This window comes from Cnephaeus nilssonii (assembly GCF_951640355.1).
Source record: "Cnephaeus nilssonii genome assembly, chromosome: 24".
Classification (NCBI taxonomy): domain Eukaryota; kingdom Metazoa; phylum Chordata; class Mammalia; order Chiroptera; family Vespertilionidae; genus Cnephaeus; species Cnephaeus nilssonii.
The window spans coordinates 8,312,642-8,330,100 of record NC_137095.1 but is presented as its reverse complement, the minus strand read 5'-3'; the positions used below and the strand labels follow the sequence as shown (position 1 = coordinate 8,330,100).

At 58.5% G+C, this 17,459-nt stretch overlaps 1 protein-coding gene across 2 annotated transcripts; it reads right to left on the bottom strand.

Annotated features, from left to right (window-relative positions):
- Positions 1 to 1,990: 1,990 nt before the first annotated feature.
- On the bottom strand, positions 1,991 to 16,771 carry RHCG (Rh family C glycoprotein). Of its 2 annotated transcripts, none has more exons than XM_079763999.1 (11): positions 16,235 to 16,771; positions 12,051 to 12,237; positions 10,992 to 11,142; positions 10,246 to 10,393; positions 9,212 to 9,378; positions 8,868 to 9,005; positions 8,527 to 8,663; positions 7,900 to 8,024; positions 7,603 to 7,676; positions 4,314 to 4,406; positions 1,991 to 2,865 (listed from the first exon to the last, which is right to left on the bottom strand). In XM_079763999.1, exons 1-10 carry the CDS (start codon positions 16,419 to 16,421, stop codon positions 4,338 to 4,340), a joined length of 1,383 nt encoding a protein of 460 aa, XP_079620125.1. In that variant the 5' UTR covers positions 16,422 to 16,771; the 3' UTR covers positions 1,991 to 2,865; positions 4,314 to 4,337. The 2 variants fall into 2 exon arrangements, with proteins under 2 accessions (XP_079620125.1, XP_079620124.1); XM_079763998.1 differs by having other exon boundaries at positions 1,992 to 2,865; positions 4,308 to 4,406.
- Between the last annotated feature and the right edge of the window lie 688 nt (positions 16,772 to 17,459).

Below are 17,459 nucleotides of genomic sequence, written 5' to 3'. Positions count from 1 at the left end.
GCCTCCTCCTCCTCCTCATCCACTTTGTAGCTCTTAATCCCCAGGATCAGCCGCAATGGCCCTGCTTCCCATACTCACTTCTGGGGCTCAGGCCCCGGCCCCGGCCCCCCACCCCGAATGGGGCCCTTCAGCTCCGGATGCGGGTGGGATGGGGGCAAATCTGGGGCCAACGCACATGGGGGCAGAAGAGGGAGCTGTGCCCTTGTTAGCTGAGCAGCCCCACCCCGGGAGATGCAAGTGGGTCCCCAGTGACCCCAGCCCGCCGTGGGTGTGTATGATGCTCTCTCGGGGGGGGGGGGGGCTGGGAGGTCAGCGCACAGGGCAGGGAAGGCACTCTGCGTGGTACCCAGCGCATCCTTGGAGTCGGGAACGGGTGGGGACTTGGCGTACGGCCGTCAAACATGCAGACGGGGCACAGTTTAGGGGTGCCCCCCCTGCAGCTCTGTGGGCAACTCCAGGCTCAGCAACGCTCCGTGAGGCCCTTCACAGCTGCTTTGCCAAGACAAAGCCTCCCAGTTGCCAGCATTTTAAAGACTTCATCCCCCACCCGGCCGGGGTGACTCCGTGGTTGAGCGTGGACCTATGAACCACGAGGTCACGGGTGCTGGCTTGACCCCCAGGAGGGGGCGTGCAGGAGGCAGCCGATCAGCGATTCTCTCATCATTGATGTTTCTCTCTCTCTCTCCCTCTCCCTCTCCGTTCCTCTCTGACATCAATGAAATATATTTTAGCCGAAACCGGTTTGGCTCAGTGGATAGAGCATCAGCCTGCGGACTCAAGGGTCCCAGGTTCGATTCCGGTCAAGGGCATGTACCTTGGTTGCGGGCACATCCCCAGTAGGGGGTGTGCAGGAGGCAGCTGATCGATGTTTCTCTCTCATCGATGTTTCTAGCTCTCTATCCTTCTCCCTTCCTCTCTGTAAAAAATCAATAAAATATATATTTTTTAAAAAATGAATAAAGAGCCCCAACCGGTTTGGCTCAGTGGATGGAGCGTCGGCCTGCGGACTGGAGGGTCCCAGGTTCGATTCCGGTCAAGGGCATGTACCTTGGTTGCGGGCACATCCCCAGTAGGGGGTGCGCAGGAGGCAGCTGATCAATGTTTCTTTCTCATTGATGTTTCTAGCTCTCTATCCCTCTCCTTTCCTCTCTGTAAGAAATTAATACAATATATCTATAAAAAATGAATAAAGACCTCACCCCGGATCATGAGGCCCACCTATAGTCTGGGCAACAACAGGGTGTGCCCAGATCAGTCTCAACATAGCGGGGAGGTGACTGCCTGGCCCTGTCCTGGGTGCCCTCCCTGCATGGCCCCCACACCCAGGTCACATAATCGGGGGGAGGCCCCCCCCCCCAGCCCCAAAGCCTGGTCTGAGGTTGAGCCTAGTGCTGCTGTCAGGGAGACTGCTAGCTGCCCAGGCATGAGGGCTTTTGGGCACCTGCTGTCCGCTGCACCTCTTCCCTCCCTCGCCCACAGGCCCCTCCTTGGCCCTCCTGGGCGTGCCTGGAGCCCTAACAGCTGGAATCAAAGCGCCCGCCCCTCCCCAGCGCGCGCCCCTCCCCAGCGCGCGCCCCTCCCCAGCGCGCGCCCCTCCCCAGCGCGCGCCCCTCCCCAGCGCGCTCCCCTCCGCGCACCCCGCCGCCGCGCCAGGCGCCCCTCCTCCTTTGTCACAATGTTTTTCACTCCGCGGAGCAAACTGTCCAATTAGAGCCGGGGCCCTCCGGCTCCCATCTTTGCCGACGTTTAATTAACATGCTCTTCTTGGCAGCTGCTGACAAGTTCCAGAAACAGGTTGTAAAAGGGTTTTTGTCTTCCCCAGCATGGAAAATGAGGGGTGTTCCTCGCCGGAACATGAATAGATTGAGTTGCGGCTCCTCCTCCTCCTCCTCCTCCTCCTCCTCCTCCTCCTCCTCCTCCTCCTCCTCCTCCTCCTCCTCCACCCCCCCTTTGGCAAGGGGAGTGATGCCTGAGTGTGTGTGTGTGTATGTGAATTGTGACGGGGCAGGAAGGGGGTCTTTGCGCCTCAAAAGATCTGGATTCTGCTTCTTAGTCCCCAGCCGCCACATTTTTGCCTCACCTCTCTTTCCCTCGATTCCCACCACTCTCTGCCCATGCTGTCGCTTCTGGTAAACTCCTATTCAGCCTCCAAAACCCTACTCAGGGGACCCACTCTGAGAAGCCACCAGGGCACAGGAGGCATGGGCCGTTTCACATGGGTGCGTTTCTGGGATGGCTAATGTGAAATCAGAAGCTGAGCCTTGCCAGGGGGCTCCGGGCAGGGGCCGGCTCCAGCACCCCAAATTCTTCCCCCCGAAGCCTGGGATCATTCCCCTTGCGGCGTGGATGGCAGCTTGGGGTGGGCAGTCAGGACTGGGGCTGGAAGCCAGGTCCCTGCATCCTGTTCTCCCTCAAACGGTTGGCAGTATCCGCACCCATGTTACAAAGAACGCCTAGAACATTTATTCACAGAGGCCGCCATGGGCACATGGCGAGGAGAGGTCTGGGGGAGGGGGGCAGGGAACATGGGTGGTGCAGGCCACGAACCCAGCCGCTGGGGGGGCGGGGGGGGCTGGCAGTCAAGTTGTCACCTACGAGGGCTGGCTCCACTTCCAGGCTCAGCCCCGCTCCCCGCTCCTGAATGAGGCCACTGGGACCCCCGGTGGCCGGCTTCGGGCCGCCGGAACCTGGCCTGTCCGCCCACTTTGTCTACGCCGCCTCCTTCTCCATTTCCAGGCAGCGAAGGGGAGCAAGGGTGGCGGCACCCGGGGCCATGCCAGCAGGCGGGGTGCTGTTCCCCTTGTCCTTGTGTGCCCAGCGTGGCCGGCACCGGCTCCTCCTGGGCACCGGGACTCTCTGCAGAGCCTGCAGGGAGAGAGCCAAGAGCAGGGGCCAAGGTCAGGTCCTGCTCAGCCCCGGTCGGGCAGCTTTCCCTTTAGGGCAGGGGTCCTCAAACTTTTTAAACAGGGGGCCAGTTCCCTGTCCCTCAGACCGTGGGAGGGCCGGACTACAGTTTAAAAAAAAAAACTATGAACACATTCCTCTGCACACGGCACATATCTTATTTTGAAGTAAAAAAACAAAACGGCAAAAACACCCGCAGGTGGCCCGCGGGCCGTCGTTTGAGGACGCCTGCTTTAGGGGGTGGGGTGAACTCTGGAAGCAACTGGTCACAGCCTGGCTTTTCTCTTTCCTTAAACCCCCAGCTCCTCTCCTGCCACATCACTCAGCCTTTTGCGCCCCCCCCCCCCCACACACACACACAGCGCTTTCCAAGCTCTGGCCTCCAGGAGCACAAATAATGATAACGAGAGCGATGATGATGATAACCCGGAAAGACCCAGTTCACCCGCTTGTGAGCTGTGTGACGAGGAAACTTGGAACCTCTCTGAGCCTTCACTCCCTCGTCTGTTCGAGGGAGGGGAGGCCCTGGCCGGTGTGGCTCAGTGGATAGAGCGTCGGCCTGCGGACCGAAGGGTCCCGGGTTCAAGTCCGGTTAAGGGCACGTGCCTGATTCCCAGGCACGTGTGTAGGAGGCAACCGGTCAATGTGTTTCTCTCACATCGATGTTTCTCTCCGTCTTTCCCTCTCCCTTCCACGCTCTCTGAAAACCAATGGGAAAATATCCGCAGGTGAGGAAAAATAAGTCAGTAAATAAATAAAGGGAGGGGAGTAATTGCACCCGTTTTTTTTTTGGGGGGGGTCTCTGGAGGGTTAGATTCAGAAGGCTGGAGAAAGGGCTCGATGCCTCCCCAGAGGGGCAGGAAATGTTAGTTGGTAGGAAGGAGGCGGGAAGGAAGGATCTTGCTCGAGAAGGTGGAATGAATAGAAAAGTCCTCCCCATTTTTATAAATGAGACTCAGGCCCGGCCGGCGTGGCTCAGGGGTTGAGCATCGACCTATGAACCAGGAGGTCACACGGTTCGATTCCCGGTCAGGGCACATGCCCGGGTCGCGGGCTCGATCCCCAGCAGGAGCTGTAAGGAGGCAGCCGATCGATGATTCTCTCTCATCGTTGATGCTTCTGTTTCTCTCTCTTCCTCTCCCTTCCTCTCTGACATCAATCAAAATATATTTAAAAATAAAAAGTAAAGGAGACTGAGTCCCTGGAGAGCAGAGAGCACCCGCGGTCTGACCCCGAGCGTCTCTCCCACTGCCAGCGTGCCCACTCCACTCCAGGCAGGAGGGTTATGTTCTATGTCTCTGATGCTTTCTCTTTGCCCCTTTGCTGGTCGTACCTGATTCCCAGGACTGGGCCCCCACTGGGGGAACCTGCCCATCCATCCCCCACTGACAAGCCACGCTCACCTTTACCTGCTTCTCACCTGCCCTGGGGGCTCAGGGCTCTGGTGCCTTGAGGGTAGAGTCCTCAGGATGTGAGGCAGCGTTCTTGGGCTCCTCGGGCACCTGCAGAGAGAGGAGGCAGCTGGGAGGAGGACCCCGAGGACCCGGCCCAGGGCTGGGCGGGTGTCCCTCGTGGAACTAGAACAGCCTGGGCAAGTTGGGAGCCGCAAATGGTGTGTGGCGGCCGCCACCTAGTGGTCATCGTGTAGATTGTACGCCGAGGAGCAGGGCAACCTTGACTGTGTGTATCAAGCCCCTAGTTCACGTCCGCCACTGTCCAGGGTGCTGGGCACTACAGGATGAGACGGAGCGATGGGAAGGCATTCGAGTGTTGTAAAGGCACACGAGAGGCTGATAACCCGGCCGGGGGGGGGGGGGGCGGATTCCGGTTGTGCTGACCCCACCTGTGTGCCTGGCGAGAGGCAAGACAGCATGATAAGCTCCCTGAACCTCAGGCAGGCAGCTCCAAAAGTGAGGTGAGGGCCCTAGCCGGTGTGGCTCAGTGGATAGATAGAGCGTCAACCTGCAGACTGAAGGGTTCCAGGTTCGATTCCGGTCAAGGGCATGTACCTCGGTTGCAGGCTCAATCCCTGGCCCCGGTCAGAGCATGTGTGGGAGGCAACCAATCGATGTGTCTCTCTCCCATTGATGTGTCTCTCACACTCCCTCTCCCTTCCACTCTCTCTAAAAATCAATGGAAAAATAAAAAGATATATATTACTAAGTAAATACAAATAGCTCTGGCTGGTTTTGCTCAGTGAATAGAGCGTCAGCCTTTGGACTGAAGGGTCCCGGTTCGATTCCAGTCAAGGGCACATGCCCGGGTTGCGGGCTCCATCCCCAGTGGGGGGCATGCAGGAGGCAGCCGATCAATGATTCTCTATCATCAGTGATGTTTCTATTCCTCTCTCCCTTCCTCTCTGAAATCAATAAAAAATATGTTTCTTAAAAATAAATAAATACAAATAGCCCTGACCGGTTTGGCTCAGTGGATAGAGCGTTGGCCTGTGAGGGTTTGATTCCAGTCAAGGGCATGTACCTTGGTTGCAGGCACATCCCCAGTAGGGGGTGTGCAGGGGGCAGCTGATCAATGTTTCTCTCTCATCGATGTTTCTCTCTCATCGATGTTTCTCTGTCCCTCTCCCTTCTTCTCTGTAAAAAAAAAAAAATCAATTAAAAAATAAATAAATACAAATAAATCAATGGAAAAATATCCTTGGTTGAGGATTAACAAACAAACAAACAAACAAAAAGTAAGGTGGGGGAGGCCGGAAGGGGGTCTGTCAGTTGTGTGGGGTGGAGAGTGTCAGCCATGCCTTGGAATTTAATCTTAAAGACTGCTATCTCCCTCCTCCCTCTGGGCAGTCATCTTCTAGATTAACCTCCCAGAGTCCTGCCCAACAGTGGCTCACTTCCTCAGGCACAGAATTCTATTACTCAAATCAGAGTGCGGCTGAAGGGTATACAGCAGGAAAAAGGTGTGAACTTAGAATCCTAGATAATAAAGGGCTAATATGCAAATTGACTGAAAGGTGGAACAATCAGTCACTATGACATGCACTGACCACCAGGGGGCAGACACTCAATGCAGGAGCTCGCAGCAGTGGTAAGGATGTCTGACTGCCAGCTTAGGCCCACTAACCCGGCAGTCAGACATCCCCTGAGGGCTCCCGGACTGCGAGAGGGTGCAGCCCGGGCTAAGGGACAGCCCCCCCCCCCGCCCAGTGCACAAATTTCGTGCACCAAACCTCTAGTAAATTATTATGATCACAACAGAACCTGGAGTGAACATCTACATAAGGGAATTGATGGTGTGTTTTTTTTAGTTTGTTTCATTAGCATTAAATCCATGTGGGTTGTAACTGTGGTGTCTAAAATAGTTTAAGTTCTGACTTTAAATATAGAGTGAAAATAATTATGCTGCTAAAAAAGAGAGTTTAGTAAGAATTAATGAAACCGAACACTTCTTGTGACAGATAAAGAGAAGGAGGAGGAGACCAAATTGGGTGTATAATACTATCTCAGCTATATAAGAAAAATCTAGGCAGATCATTTAAAAACAAACAAACAAAAAGACTTGAGCCCTATCCGGTTTGGCTCAGTGGATAGAGCGTTGGCCTGTGGACTGAAGGGTCCTGGATTCGATTCCGGTCAAGGGTACATGCCTGTGTTGCAGGCTCGGTCCCCAGTGTGGGGCGTGCAGGAGGCAGCCAATCAATGATTCTTTCTCATCACTGATGTGTCTATCTCTCCCTCTCCCTCTCCCTTCCTCTCTGAAATTAAAAAAAAAAAAAAGACTTGAAGGAAATATACTAAAAATATTAACAGTGCTTGAATGAGGGTGATGGGATTTCTTTCTATTTTTCTTTATTTCCAGATTTTCTTTAATGAGCTCCTATTCGTTTTATAATTTAAAAAATTAATGTAAAGAGAGTGATTTTAAAAGGTGTATGTATTAGTTACATACAAAACTGGTTTATGGTGGATATTAGTTAAAATTACCCTTGTCCTGGCTGGTGTGGCTAAGTGGTTAGAGTGGCTAAGTGGTTAGACCCTGCTACTGAAGGGTCAGGGGTTCGATTCCTGTTCAAGAAAACATACTGGGTTGCAGGTTCGATCCTCGGTCCTGGTCGGGGCACATCTGGAAGGCAACCAACCAATCGATGTGTCTCACTCACATCGATGTTTCTCTCTCTCTCTCTGCCCCTCCCTCCCTTCCACTCTCTCTAAAAATCAGTAGATTAAAAAACAAAATTACCCTGAAAATCTTGGTATGGTTTTAAAAATACAGAACCAGCCCGACCGGAGTGGCTGAGTGGTTGAGCGCCGACCTATGAACCAGGAGGTCACGGTTCGATTCCCGGTCAGGGCACAGGCCCGGGTTGCGGGCTCGATCCCCAGTGTGGGCGTGCAGGAGGCAGCTGATCGATGATTCTCTCTCATCATTGATGTTTCTCTCTCTCTCTCTCTATCCACTGAGCAAAACCGGCTAGGGCAAAAGTTCACTGTTAGTAACTCATTCTCAAATTGCCCCCCTTAAAAATCACATTGCCCGCCTATGGGGCATGTGCCCCACGTTGGCAACCATTGCTCTAGAGTCTAGATGAAAGCCTTCAACCCTAGGAGACACAGCCTCCGATTCTGTCCCCACCCCTTAGCGCCTGGCTCCCCAGGCCCCAGCTCAGGGGAGCGGGGTGACAGCATCTTTGTGCTGGGGGTGGGGTTTGGGGAGGGGGGGGGATAAGTCCAGAGAACTCACCTCCCAATAGACAGCATCCTCGAAGCAGTTCTCATCAGAAGCTTGGCCCCAGATGGGTAATTTCAAAATGCCTCCTGAGGAACGTCAGAGGTCACCAGAGGTCAGGGCCCACTTCCTCTCGGCCTAACCCAGCCCTTTCCCTCAGCGGGGACAGCTTCTCCAGCCCTATGGCCACGAGGGCAGAGTCAAAGGGTCCCGGTGGCTCCTGGCTGACCTCTGGTACAAATTCATGGGCGCCCCGACCACAGAGCGTCACATCGGCCCCGCCTCCCCGGGCCCAGCCACCCCCCCACTCACCCACAAGGAGGCCGCCCACCAGGGCCATGGCCAGGGACACGAAGATGCCCGCGGCCTGAAAACTGCCCTGCAGGCTCGCGGACCAGTCAGTCTTGAAGCCTTCAAGGTCAAAGGCGTGGGCAAGCCTGGGGTGGAGACAGGAGGCTGGTCAGGGCCCCTCCGGGAGGCCACGGAACCACGTGCTGCCACTCCACAGACGGGAGCGGGCGCCCGTGTTCAACACGTCCCGGGCCTCAGCCTTGCCATCTGCAAAATGGGGGCAGCGGGGAGATCGGACGTTTGTGGAAGGACAGAGCTTGGGGAGAGAGACCCATGGGAAAGAGTCGTCCAGCTGGGGAAGGACCAGCAGAGAGACACGGTCTTGGTCCCCTGCACCTCCTCCATCTGTACCCTTCCTTTTTAAAAAAAATATACTTTTATTGATTTCAGAGAGGAAAGCAGAGGGAGAGAGAGAGAGAAACATCAGTGATGAGAGAGAATCGTGGATCGGCTGCCTTCTGCACGCCCCCCACACTGGGGATCGAGCCCGCAACCCTGGCATGTGCCCTGACCGGGAATCAAACCGTGACCTCCTGGGTCATAGGTCGACGCTCAACCACTGAGCCACGCCAGCCGGGCCATACCTACCCTTCCTGTCCATACACTTGAATGTTGGCGCAGGCCGCCGTCACAGCACCCACGATGCCGCCTATGATGCCGGGCATGCCATGCAGGTTGTGGATGCCACACGTGTCCTGGATCCGTAGGCGGGACTCCAGGAATGGCTGGTGGGGAGCGGGGAGGAGGGGGGCGGGGAGGGGTGCTGCTCAGGCCGAGAGCTAAGGCTGGGGGTGGGGAGGCCAGGATTCTGGAGGTCCCAATACAGAGACCCAGGATTCTCCAGCCTCCTGCCCCCCCATCCCCCCCCCTTGCATCCCCCCTTCCCTCCGTGATCAGGAGTAGTGACTCCAGTGTGCTCCGGGCCTCACCGACAGGTACACAAAGCCCAGCGTGGAGACGATGCCGCAGATGAAGCCGACGATGAGCGAGCCGTACGGCATGAGCATCATCTCGGCGGCGGTGCCCACGGCCACCCCTCCGGCCAGCGTGGCGTTCTGGATGTGCACCTGGCAGGGCGGGCAGGGCGGGCGGGGAGTCAGAGCTCTGCTGAAAACCAGCTGTGCAACCGGGACAAAGCGTTTCCCGCTGAGCCTCCGTCTCTTTCTCCCCGCAACGGGCGCGAGGGTCCTCATGCTGCCTGCCTCACAGAGCCCTCGGCAGCTGCCCCCCTCCCCAGGCCCCCCCCCCCGCTGCCCCCCCGCCCCCGGCTCACCATGTCCAGCTTGCCCTTCTTGTGCAGGGCGCTGGACAGCGCCACCGTGGTCAGCACGCAGGCTGCCAAGGAGCAGTAGGTGTTGATGGCCGCTCGGTGCTGGGCGTCTCCGTGGTTGGACACAGCTGAGTTGAAGCTGGGCCAGTACATCCAGAGGAAGAGGGTGCCTGGCCAGACCAGACGGGGGGACCGGGGGCGGGAGAAGAGGCATTAGATGTCCGGGCCATGCCTGGCCGTCTTCCGCCCCTGTCACTGCACTCATGCTGGGGGCTCTCCTTGAAGGTCCTCCCTGCCTCACTCACTACCTCACCCCCACTAACCTTCATCTGCGCCCCAGGAAGTCTACCCCGACCCGTGACTGAGCCACCTGCCTCCCACCTGCTCCCACCGCACCACGGGGAGTCTTTCTCTCCAGGGTGGGGGGGCCGGGAGGGGGGTTATCTCTTCTATGACACTGTGAGGCGCTCCCTGAATGCAGGGCTAGGTTTTTGTTGTTGTTGCTAATCCTCGAGGATAGTTTCCCATTGATTTTTAGGGAGAGTGGAAGGGAAGGAGAGAGACAGGGAGAAACATCGATGTGAGAGAAACACATCGATGGGTTGCCTCCTGCCCGAGCCCCGACCAGGGCCCGGGCCGGGGAGGAGCCTGCAACCGAGGTACGTGCCCTTGACCGGAATCGAACCCGGGACCCTTCAGTCCACAGGCCGACGCTCTATCCACTGAGCCACACCGGCTAGGTTTTAAGAGACCAGAGTGGGTGGCTGACATGTGTGTCCTCTGGAATGAATGGGCAAAGGGAGGCGATGGAGCGCCCGCCCAGGATGGGTACCGCAGGGTGGCTGCCCACGCCTGGGGGATTCTGGAAGGGTCTGTGAGCAACCTCCCTGTGCCCTTCCCCCACGGGGAACCAGCAGTGACCGCCGTGTGGAGGTCAGTGTGACCGCAGTGGGCGGCCTGGGCTCCCCATGACGGCCCCACCCACCATGGTGGCCCTCGGTCATCACGGGGGCCCTCCATCCCTAGGGCGGCCTCACCGATCATGGCGAAGAGGTCCGAGTGGTACACAGCGCTCTGCCGGTCCTTGCTCTGGTACAGGTTGGGCCGGTAGAGGATCCAGGTCACTGTGAGCCCAAAGTAGGCGCCGAATGTGTGGATGGTCATGGAGCCCCCCGCGTCCTTCACCTTGGGTCCAAGGGGCCAGTCAGGCTCTGATGCCTTCTCCTCCCACCCCACCCCACCCCCGACACCCTCACCACGCCACGCACAGACAATGCCCAGCTGTCTCTGACTTCACGGGCTACGGAATGGAGCCTGGGGCTCCCACAGACCAATCCACGGGGGAGGGGCGAGAGTGGGGATCCCTGAGCCCAGGCTGTAAGCATGCCCGATAAATGTCACTGGTCCCACTCTAGAGACGAAGACGCTGAGTTCAGAGGGTTATACAGCGGTCGGCAAACTCATTAGTCAACAGAGCCAAATATCAACAGGACAACGATTGAAATTTCTTTGGAGAGCCAAGTTTTTTAAACTTAAACGTCTTCTAACGCCACTTCTTCAACATAGACTCGCCCAGGCCGTGGTATTTTGTGGAAGAGCCACACTCAAGGGGCCAAAGAGCCGCATGTGGCTCGCGAGCTGCCGTTTGCCGACCCCTGGTTGAGACTTGCCAAGGTTGAACCGAATCCAGCCGGCATGGCTCCCCAGCCCTCTCTTCCGCTACCCCTCTGCCGTCTCCCCAAGTGCCCCCGCCACCTGCGCCCCCATTCTGACCCCTGCTCACGTTTAGCAGGCTGAGGAGGATGAACTCATTCACTGAGAACAGGGTCACTTGGAAGAGGGTCATGATGAGCAGCTGGACAGGGCTGACTTTGCCCAGAACTGCCCCGAAGGCCACGCAGACTGAGCCCACACAGAAGTCGGCGTTGATGAGGCTGTGGGGAGACAGGTCCGGGAGGGGCTCGTGGGCAGCGGTCTCTCTCAGGGCAATTTTTACAAAAAATATATTTTATTGATTTTTTTACAGAGAGGAAGGGAGAGGGAGAGAGAGCTAGAAACATCGATGAGAGAGAAACATCGATCAGCTGCCTCCTGCCCACCCCCTCCTGGGGATGTGCCCACCACCAAGGTACATGCCCTTGACTGGAATCGAACTTGGGACCCTTCAGTCCGCAGGCCGACGCTCTATTCACCGAGCCACACCGGTCAGGGCTCTCAGGGTAATTTTTATGTGTCAGGAGGAAAGACCCAGGCCCCGCCCCTAGAAAGGAGCTGCTGAGGTGTCCCTGCGGCCTCAGACTTAGGGGGCGGGGGAGGGAGACACCCTTAGAACACCCACCCATCCTGGAGACTCGCTGGTCAGGAAGCAGAGTGTGTGTGTGTGTGCACGTGTGGTGTATGTCACAGGCTCCAGGCTCGGGGTCCCCAGGTTGGATGAATAGGACTGGGATCAAAGCCCCAAAACTCCAAGGCCCCGCCCCTGGGCCCACCCTCACCCAGGCTCCACCCCCCGGGCCCACCCCCAGCCTGCCCCTGGACCTGCCTCTTACAAGGCCCCGCCCCTCACTCAGGCCCCGCCCCCAGCCTGCCCCACCACTCAGACACTACCCCTGGACCCGTCTTTCACACAGGCCCCGCCTCTTCCCAGAGCCCCGCCCCTCACCCAGCTCCTCCATCCAGACCGCTGGGCCCCGCCTCTCACAGGGCCCCGCCCCTCATCCGGCCCCTCATCCAGGCCCCGCCCCCAGCCTGCCTCACCACCCAGACACCGCCTCTCGCCCAGGCCCCGCCCCTCACGAGGCCCCGCCCCTCACCCACCGGGCCCCGCCCCAGCCACGCTCACTTCTCCACGCCCACGAGAATGTAGCCCTCGTGGAAGGAGTGAAACCAGCCCTGCATCAGCAGCGCCCACTGGATGCCGAAGGCCGCCAGCAGGAAGTTGAAGCCCACGGAGCTGTAGCCGTAGCGCTGCAGGAAGGTCATGAGGAAGCCGAAGCCCACGAAGATCATCACGTGCACGTCCTGGAAGCCTGTGGGGAGGGTGCAGCCGCGGGTGATGCCAGCTCTCTCTCATCAGGGACGTTTCTCTCTCCCCTTCCTCTCAGAAATCAGCAAAAATACATTTTTAAAAAAATAAAGGCGGTTCTCTCAGGGCACCCCTCTTCTTTCTTTTCTAGCTCTCATTACCATGTGCAGTTGCGTTTGTCTGTGTGGCCCGCGCCCACTGTGTTCACTCTGGTGTTCCCCAGCACCTAAGAGAGTGCCACGAAGACTCTCCATAAATACCCATGAACTAGAGGCCTGTCGCATGATATTCGTGCAAGAATAGGCCTTCCCTCCCCTGGCTTCGCTCCCGGCCGCCAGGGAGCCTGCAAGTCCTCGCTCCTGGGCGGAGCACCGCTCCTGTAGCTCCCTCCTCCGCCCTCCTCCCCTTCATAGCAGGCATCCTGCCCCTCCCTGCTGCTCCATGCCTGAATGTTCCATGTTGGGTTAATTTGCATACTCACTCCTGATTGGCTATGGGTGTAGTGGAGGTATGGTCAATTTACATGTTAGTCTATTATTAGGTAAGAATTATTAGGTAAGAAGATTAGGTAAGATGCCTGGCTGGCGTGGCTCAGCGGTTGACCTCTGAACTGGCAGGTCATGGTTCAATTCCCGGTCAGGGCACATGCCCTGGTTGCGGGCTCGATCCCCAGTGTGGGGCATTCAGGAGGCAGCTGATCAATGATTCTCACCATGGATGTTTCTGTTTCTCTCTCTCCCTCCTCCCTTCTTCTGAAACCAATAAAAATATATTTAAAAACAAATCAATAAATATCCATGAATGAAGGAGTGGTTGTGCCCGCTGGGCAGCAGTCAGAGAACCCCAGGTGGGAGTTCACAGGCAGGTGAGGCAGCAGCCCCATAAAGGCGGAGAGGTCCTGGTGCCCACTGCAGCCTGGCCACGGCGGGGGCAGCCATGGGGTACGGGCACCCTGCAGGGTAGGGGCAGGGGAGAGGGCACATAAGCTGATGCCGGAGAGCTGTGGGTCTCACCCCAGTACCGGGCGCCCTGAGCTCTGAGCTTCTGTGTGAGTTCCCACAGACAGCAGCTCGCCCCGGCATCCACAGCGTGCCGCTGACTCCGCGTCTTCCCGCATTTCACGGGTCAGCACGTTTCCAACTGCGGTGGGGACACGGAGCTAATGTGTGTGGCGCAGCGTGCCTGGCGCTGTGGTTATTCTTGGGAAGAACAGACGCGATGGGTGACAGACAGACCGGGGGAGAGGTGTGAAGCAGCGGGAGGTGACATCTTCAGACCACAGCTCAGGGAGGGGAGCTGGCGGGGCTGCTGATAAACACAGGGAAGTGGGAAGAGGTTGCGGGGTGGGAGGGAGTGCTGGGTCTGGTGCTGACTGTGGGGGTTTGAGATGACCACCCCCGGGCCGGGGTTGGGGGTGGTGAGGGATGGGCAGGGTGGCATGAGGAGTGGGGGCCGGCTGGGCTGTGTGCGAGGGAGCTGGGGTCTGAGATTGGGCAGGCCTGCAAATGGAGCTGTGAGTCAGAAAGTGAACGCGATGAGGGGGAGACAGAAGCTGAGAACTGGCAGGGAGGTGGGAGGAACAGAATGTGGGGGCCTTTGGAGGAGAGGGGTGTCAGCTGTCTGGTGGTATGAGGACCCTGGGGGCAGGGTCAAGGCTGAAGAGGACGGGGGCGGGGGAGAGATGGGGTACCCCACTGGATACGTGTGTGGCTGAGAGCATCCAACCGATGCCCAGACATAAGCCTGGCTCTTTAGCAATTGCTCGATCCTGTTAGCTACTCTTTCTCTTTTTCTCTTTCAGGACTGACCAGCAATTGATTTCGAGACTTGCTGAAGGTCAATGGAAGTTGGTAAGACACCCCTCCTGCCCATTCTTTCCCCAGCCTGGGGGGGGGGGGGGGGGGGGGAGGGAGGGGGCGGGGACTCAAGCAGCCTCGCCCAGAACCATTTCTCTCAACCTGGGGTCCCTAATGGGGCAGGGTGGCACGCTGGCTGCGATCCTCAGAGCTGCCACCAGGGGGCACCAGTACACAGCTGCTCTCACTCTCCGCGTCCGCACCTGCTTCCTAGCTCACTCTTCCCTCCCAGGATAGGTCTCAGGAATCTCCAAAATCTGAAGACAAAGTTTCCCACCCCGATGGGCCATGGCAGCTCCTTCCCCTCTGCTGCATGGGCACAGGAGTGGTGCCCCGAAGCTGCCTGGGTCCTGCCCCTTCCGATCTCTGTAGGCCAGCCCCGCCTAAACTGCCCCCTTTGGGGACTGCTGGCCAGGCCCTCAGTTCCCCAAGGCTCTGTGCCCATCTCTCCCACACTCAGGGCCGTCCGCAGAACCATGCCATTGCTGCAAAGTCTCTTGAGGACATAGCCAGGGGCTGGCAATGCCACAGAGTATTGGGGGGGGGGGGTAAAGCAGGTGGGCTGGGGGTGGGGGGAGGAGCCGTGGCTCCATCCCCGCAGGTGCCACTGACCAGCTGAGAGCTTGGGGCAAGTCTCTAAGCTCCATTTCCTGCACCACAACAAATGCCATGCCAGAGAGCATTTACAATGCAAAAACCCTTGTAAGTGAGGACAGCCCCAAGGAAGTGCAATGGTGCGAGTTGAAACTAATATTCAGGGAGATATGCCTTGGTTACCTCTCAAAAGAGATGTTGAGCCTTAAATACATTCAGCGACGGAGCACCCAGGCCCTTATGAGGGAACTGGATACCAGCATTCAGAGGTGTGCCCTCCCAGGCGCCTGCCACCTTCCATCTTCCTAAAGGACCTGGGCGTTAAATAGCATCCCCATTTCACAGATGGGCATACTGAGGCTCAGCGTGGCTAGGGAGCCGGCTCCCTCCATTTAGTGATGGACCCAGATCTGTTGCATTCCAATGTCCAGGCTCTATTGCCCTCTGTTCGTGGGGATGGGGGAATCCTCCCAACTCCTGGGTTGAGTTGCTTTTCTAGGGATTTTCCACCATGAAGTGAGGATTCCATGCCTGGCACTGTCCCGCCAGCCTCTCACCCCTCCCTTGGGAGGCAGGTCGGTCTGATGTGTCATTCTCATTCCACCGGTGAGGACAGAGTTTCAGCGTGGCTGACATTGGCCTAAAGCCACCCACCTGGGGAATGGCAGAGCCGTGGTAGCAGGGAGGTCTGGTGATGCCAAGGCAGGCTCTTAACCTCAGCGCTTGGGTACCTGAGAATTTGGGGGCGCTCCTTCTCCCTCTCCCAGCCAAAGAGGGTGGGGCCACCGACCCACACTCCTCTCCTCTCTCCCAGCAGCAGGCCTGGCAGGCCAAGGAGCCATCCCTGTGGCCCTGGACAAGGACAGGATGGCACAGCCAGCTGGGCAAGGGAGCCAGGGTCACCCCGTGGCTGGTGACTAAGATGGGGCTTGTGTCTTTTGGGGACATCAGGCAGGGCTCTCTAACAAAGAAGGTGGGGGCCTTTGATGGCGCCTGGATGAGCTTACCCAGATTGCTTTTTTCTTTTCTTTTCTTTTTTTTTTTTCAGATTGCTTTTTTCAATCCTCACCTGAGGATAGGATATTTTCCATTGATTTTTAGGGAGAGTGGGAGAGAGAGGGAGAGACAGAGAGAAACATCAATGTGAGAGAGAGACATGGATTGGTTGCCTCCTGCATGCACCCTGAACTGGGGTGGGAGGGGGTGGGGGGAGCCTGCAATGGAGGTACGTGCCCTTGACCAGGGAACCGAACCTGGGACCCTTCGGTCCGCAGGCCAACGCTCTATCCACTGAGCCAAACTGGCTAGGGCTCCTATTTCTGTTTCCAACAGGAAAAAGGAGGTTGCCCATCTGGCCATTTCTCCAGCGCGATTCCTAGAAGGGAGCGTGCCTGAGCGGGGCGGGGCCCGGGCTGTGGGCGGCTTCTCCTCCCACGCTCGCCCTGGTGCGCGCCCTGGTTCCCAGCGCCGCCAAGCCAAGCTCGGCGCGCCGGGTGGGGACCGGCCGGCCGGGATGCGCTGCCCGTGGGCCTGCAGGGCGGCGGCACTTACTGGGGTAGCGATAGTAGAATTCGTTCTCCAGGTCGCTGGACAGGTTCCCTGGCTCCTTCGCCTCGATCCAGTGGGCGTCGGCCTCGGGGCTGTAGCGCACGAACACGCCGAAGAGGACCACCATGGCCACCTGCAGCAGCAGGCAGGTGAGCGGCAGCCGCCAGCGCAGGTTGGTGTTCCAGGCCATGCTGCGGGGACCCCGGGCCGGGCGCTGCGGGGACCCCTGGCCGGGCGCTGCGGGGACCCCTGGCCGGGCGCTGCGGGGACTCGGGCCGGGCGCGCTGCGGGGACTCGGGCCGGGCGCCCTGCGGGGACCCCTGGCCGGGCGCTGCGGGGACTCGGGACGGGCGCGCTGCGGGGACCCCTGGCCGGGCGCTGCGGGGACCTCTGGCCGGGCGCGCTGCGGGGACCCCTGGCCGGGCGCTGCGGGGACCCCTGGCCGGGCGCTCTGCGGGGACTCGGGCCGGGCGCGCTGCGGGGACCCCTGGCCGGGCGCTGCGGGGACTCGGGCCGGGCGCGCTGCGGCCGGAATCGGGCGCTCGGAGGCGGACGGGCTTATAAAACCCGGGCAGGGTTGGGGCGGGGCGGCCCCAGCGAGTGGTGGAACTGCTGCCCCAGGTGCCGCCCGATCGCTCGCGCCCAGCCGGGGAGGGGACCCGCGGCCCGGCTCCCGCCCCCCCCGCCCCCCCTCTCCCCCTCCCGTCCCCTGCCTCGGGGGCCCAGAGGCGCTGGGAAAAGGGACAGCGACGGGAGCAGGGCCAACAGGACGATGAGTGGGTAGGGGCGCCCTGACCTCTGTGGAGACCCCTGCATACCCGGTGGCAATGCCTTCCCCCCTCCCCCCCCGCTCCTTTAAAAATATTATTGATTTCAGAGAGGAAGGAAGAGGGAGATATAGAAACATCAATGAGGAGAGAGAATCATTGATTGGCTGCCTCCTGCACACCCCTCACTGGGGACCGAGCTTGCAAGCCCAGCAGGTGGCCCGACTAAGAACTGAACCAGGACCTCCTAGCCATGCTGGTTAGGCTACAACATCATTTTTAAAAATATATATATTTTATTGATTCTTTACAGAGAGGAAGGGAGAGGGGTAGATACTTAGAAACATTGATGAGAGAGAAACATCGATGTGCCTGCAACCAAGGTACATGCCCTTGACTGGAATCGAACCTGGGACCCTTGAGTCCACAGGCCGACGCTCTATCCACTGAGCCAAACCGGT